The sequence below is a fragment of the Phragmites australis genome, chromosome 1, assembly GCF_958298935.1.
Source record: "Phragmites australis chromosome 1, lpPhrAust1.1, whole genome shotgun sequence".
Lineage (NCBI taxonomy): Eukaryota > Viridiplantae > Streptophyta > Magnoliopsida > Poales > Poaceae > Phragmites > Phragmites australis.
Window position 1 is genome coordinate 49,443,209 of NC_084921.1, and position 3,486 is coordinate 49,446,694.

General features: G+C 48.5%; 1 protein-coding gene across 1 annotated transcript; it reads right to left on the minus strand.

Annotated features, from left to right (window-relative positions):
* Positions 1-303: 303 nt before the first annotated feature.
* LOC133924738 (transcription factor DIVARICATA-like) lies at positions 304-2,151 on the minus strand. The gene is made up of 2 exons (XM_062370420.1): positions 1,392-2,151; positions 304-1,293 (listed from the first exon to the last, which is right to left on the minus strand). The coding sequence occupies exons 1-2, from the start codon at positions 1,817-1,819 to the stop codon at positions 864-866; spliced, it is 858 nt and encodes a 285-aa protein (XP_062226404.1). The 5' UTR covers positions 1,820-2,151; the 3' UTR covers positions 304-863.
* Positions 2,152-3,486: the final 1,335 nt, after the last annotated feature.

Here is a 3,486-nt window from a genome sequence, read left to right on the forward strand (position 1 = left end):
ACTGGCCAATCTGGAGCCAGAGTGCACAGTTTCAGAGCCGAGGGCAGCATCTGTGCACGAGCAGCGAGAGAGAGAAGCATGAGGCTGAATATTTGTTTGCTATTCTGACGAGAGGCAGGTGAAAATTAAACAGCAGGTCACATGAATGGCAAGTACGGTGCTTCCAGATGGAGGAGACGACACGAGAGCGGGAGTAGTTAGCAACGCTGAGTCCACGGTGAGACCGACCGACCCCCAGCCGGATCGTGGCTGTGTTTCAGGTTTCTATTGCTTCTACAGCGACGGCAAGCTACACATGAAAGCTTGAAATTCCAAGTCAGCGAGAGCTGAGCAAACCTAGACTTCTAATGGCAGATTGGCAGACAAAATCCTGTGGAACCTTACAAGCATCACACACATGCTCCAAGCCTCCAAATGCTACTCCGTCGAATAGGAGTACTAGCACAAACCAAAATACATCGACAAAACCAGCATAGCAATCTTCAGAGTACAGGGCAGGTGCTCCTGAATGGCTGAATCCTGATCCAAGCTGCCGGTGACACTGGAAAAAACCCAAAGTCTTCATCGAATGCTTATTTCAGTACCGTCGAAGTTCTTGGGCCCTATACTTGTGGAGTTGTGGTTGTTATGTACACTGAAGTGGACACTGGAATTGCACGCCCATGATGGCATGATGCCGTCGTGGTTTTCCATGAACACAGTCATCTGATTGATAGTACACAAGAAGCAACTCAGCAACTGCAACCAAGCGAAGCACAAGGAACCGCGACTTGGCCCCGTCCATCCTCGTGCCCAGGGATGAGATACTGAGATGGGAGCTGTTCTTTCCTCCGTGCGGTTCTCACCGCGGCAGGAACCGCCCGTCACAACTGGCCGCATTGCATCTGCAGGAGGACGGAATCTTCGAAGCCGAGGCCGGCGACGAGAGAGCTCTTGGGCTCGAGCTTCACGTTGCCGTAGGGGTGCACCACGCCGAGCACACCCGGGAGTGGCGCCATGAAGGACTTCACGTCGACGAAGGCCCCGAACTGGTCGGCGCCGGCGGGGTTGGAGGCGGTGGTGAGCGCGGACGGGGTCGAGGGCGGCGCGTTGCCGCGGTCGTCGTCGGGGAGGTTAACGGTGGTGATGTCGTGGATGCTGGAGCGGCGCTTATCTTTGCCACCGGATTTTAGCCGGATGAAGTACTTCTGCGCGTGGCTGGCCACCTGCGTCGGCGTCCGGGTCGTCACGAAGTTGCGCGAGATGTTCCTCCAGTCCCCCCTCCCGTACTTCTTCAGCCCCATCAAGAACAACCTAGAAACCCAAGCGAAATTCGCCATTTTTAGCGGCAAGAACACAAGCAGATCCATCAATTCTAGCACGACGATGGTTCTGGTGGGGTTATGGCTTACTTGTGCTCGTCCTCCGTCCAAGGGACGCCTTTCTTCCGCTCCTGCTTCTCTGGGCAACCGCGCCGGTACCCGCCGTCGCCGCCGTCGCAATCCATGGTGAACCCGGACGACGGGGGCGAACTGCTGTAGTGCGGGAACGGCACGAGCCCGGCTTCGATAGAGCCGACGTCGTTCTCGAGGTCGTTGTAGTGGTTCACCACGTCGGCGACTGTCTTCCTAGGTAGCATCGCCGCCACCTTCTCCCACCTGTCCGGCGCGTTCCGGTCGATCTGCGCCAGCGCCCTCTCGAACACCTTGTTCTCCTCCGTCGTCCACGCGCTTCCTCCTCCGCCACCGCCCGCGCGCCAGTCCTGCCAGTACCAGCACGGCTGCCCAGAGAAGCAGCGCGCCGCTGGCGGCAGCACCTGCGTCCGCGCCTCTGCCATCATCTCTCCAGCCTGCCTACCCACCTGGGCTGGGATGGTGGCGAAGAAGACGAGGGGGAGAAGTAAAAGAGGGAGGTGGAAGATGATGTGCGTATATTGGAGAGAATTATCAAATTCCGGGCTCCACCGTTGGAGGCCTGAAAGAACAGGGGAGCAAGGAAGTGGATGCTTGTGATTGAGTCTTGGTGGAAGTGGAGTTTGTGGCCTCTCAACTCTCCAACCAAGGAGAGGGAGAGAGAGATCTTTCTTACAGTGGCAGCCCTGGTAAAGTTGCTTATATGCTGCGTTGATTTGCTACCGGGTTGCTTGGCCTCTCTCTTTCTAGTTTCTCTCTTCGCTTCTCCAGGCTGGAGAGATGTTGGGCCAAAATCCAAAATTAGATAATATATGCGATCGTATTTATCAAAATAGACAACATGTTAGCGTATTTACAATTTTAGCATCCGTATTCGACACACCGTGTGTCGAATATGGCACTGTAGCTCATATTCGGCACACGGTGTGCCGAAAATGACACTGTAGTATAATTTTCGGCACACCGTGTGCCGAATATGGACTGTAGCACCGTATTTTGGCACAACCGTGTGCCGAAATACGGTGCTACAGTCCATTTTCGGCCCACCACACTCCGAAAATAAACAGTACCGCGCGTGAACAGTAACAGCGGTGCGTTTGAATTTCGCTTTTCCTCTTTTCCAAAACGGTGGTCTTCTGTTACTCCAAAAATGTTAAAACTTTTTTTACATATTCCATAATCCATGTGCAACCCATTTTAGTTGGATTCACCGAAAAATCCTTTGTATATTTAAAACTAAATTTCTTCAAAAAATACTACTTTTATAACTTATAATAATTTTTAGTGTCTCAAATAAATTCCCAAAAATTTAGAAAAATTCACTAATATTCTTATTATGTGATGGACTAATTTCCAAAATTATTTTTAGCCCTATTTTATATGATGAAAAAGTGAGTTCTTTTGTAATGCTTCATTTATATGTATTTTTATCATTTCATGTAAATGAAGCATTACAAAGTAACTCATTTTTTCATCATATAAACTAGAGCTAAAAATAATTTTAGAAATTAGTTCATCACATAATAAGAATATTAGTGAATTTTTCTAGATTTTTGGGAGTTTATTTGAGACACTAAAAATTATTACAAGTTATAAAAGTAGTCTTTTTTGAATAATTTTAGTTTTAAATATACAAAGGATTTTTTGGTGAATCTAATTAAAATGGGTTGCACATGGATTATGGAATATATAAAAAAAGTTTTAACATTTTTGGAGTAACAGAAGACCACCGTTTTGAAAAAGAGAAAAAACGAAATTCAAACGCACTGCTGTTACTGTTCACGCGCGGTACTGTTCATTTTCGAAGTGTGGTGTGCCGAAAATGGACTGTAGCATCGTATTTCGGCACACGGTGTGTCGAAATACGGTGCTACAGTCCATATTCGGTACATCGTGTGCCGAAATACTGTGCTACAGTCCATTTTCGGCACACGGTGTGCCGAAATATTGTGTTACAGTGTCATTTTCGGTACACCGTGTGCTGAATATGAGCTACAGTGCCATATTCGACACACGGTGTGCCGAATACGGATGCTAAAATTGTAAATACGCTAACATGTTGTCTATTTCGGTAAATACGGTCACGTATATTGTC

What these genes read in the sequence shown, in the direction of transcription:
- LOC133924738 (XM_062370420.1), bottom strand. Translation starts at nt 1,819, where the DNA reads ATGATGGCAGAGGCGCGGACGCAGGTGCTGCCGCCAGCGGCGCGCTGC. An exon ending in TGGACGGAGGACGAGCACAA is followed by an intron (nt 1,294 to 1,391) that starts GTAAGCCATAAC and finishes TTGGGTTTCTAG; the next exon opens with GTTGTTCTTGATGGGGCTGA.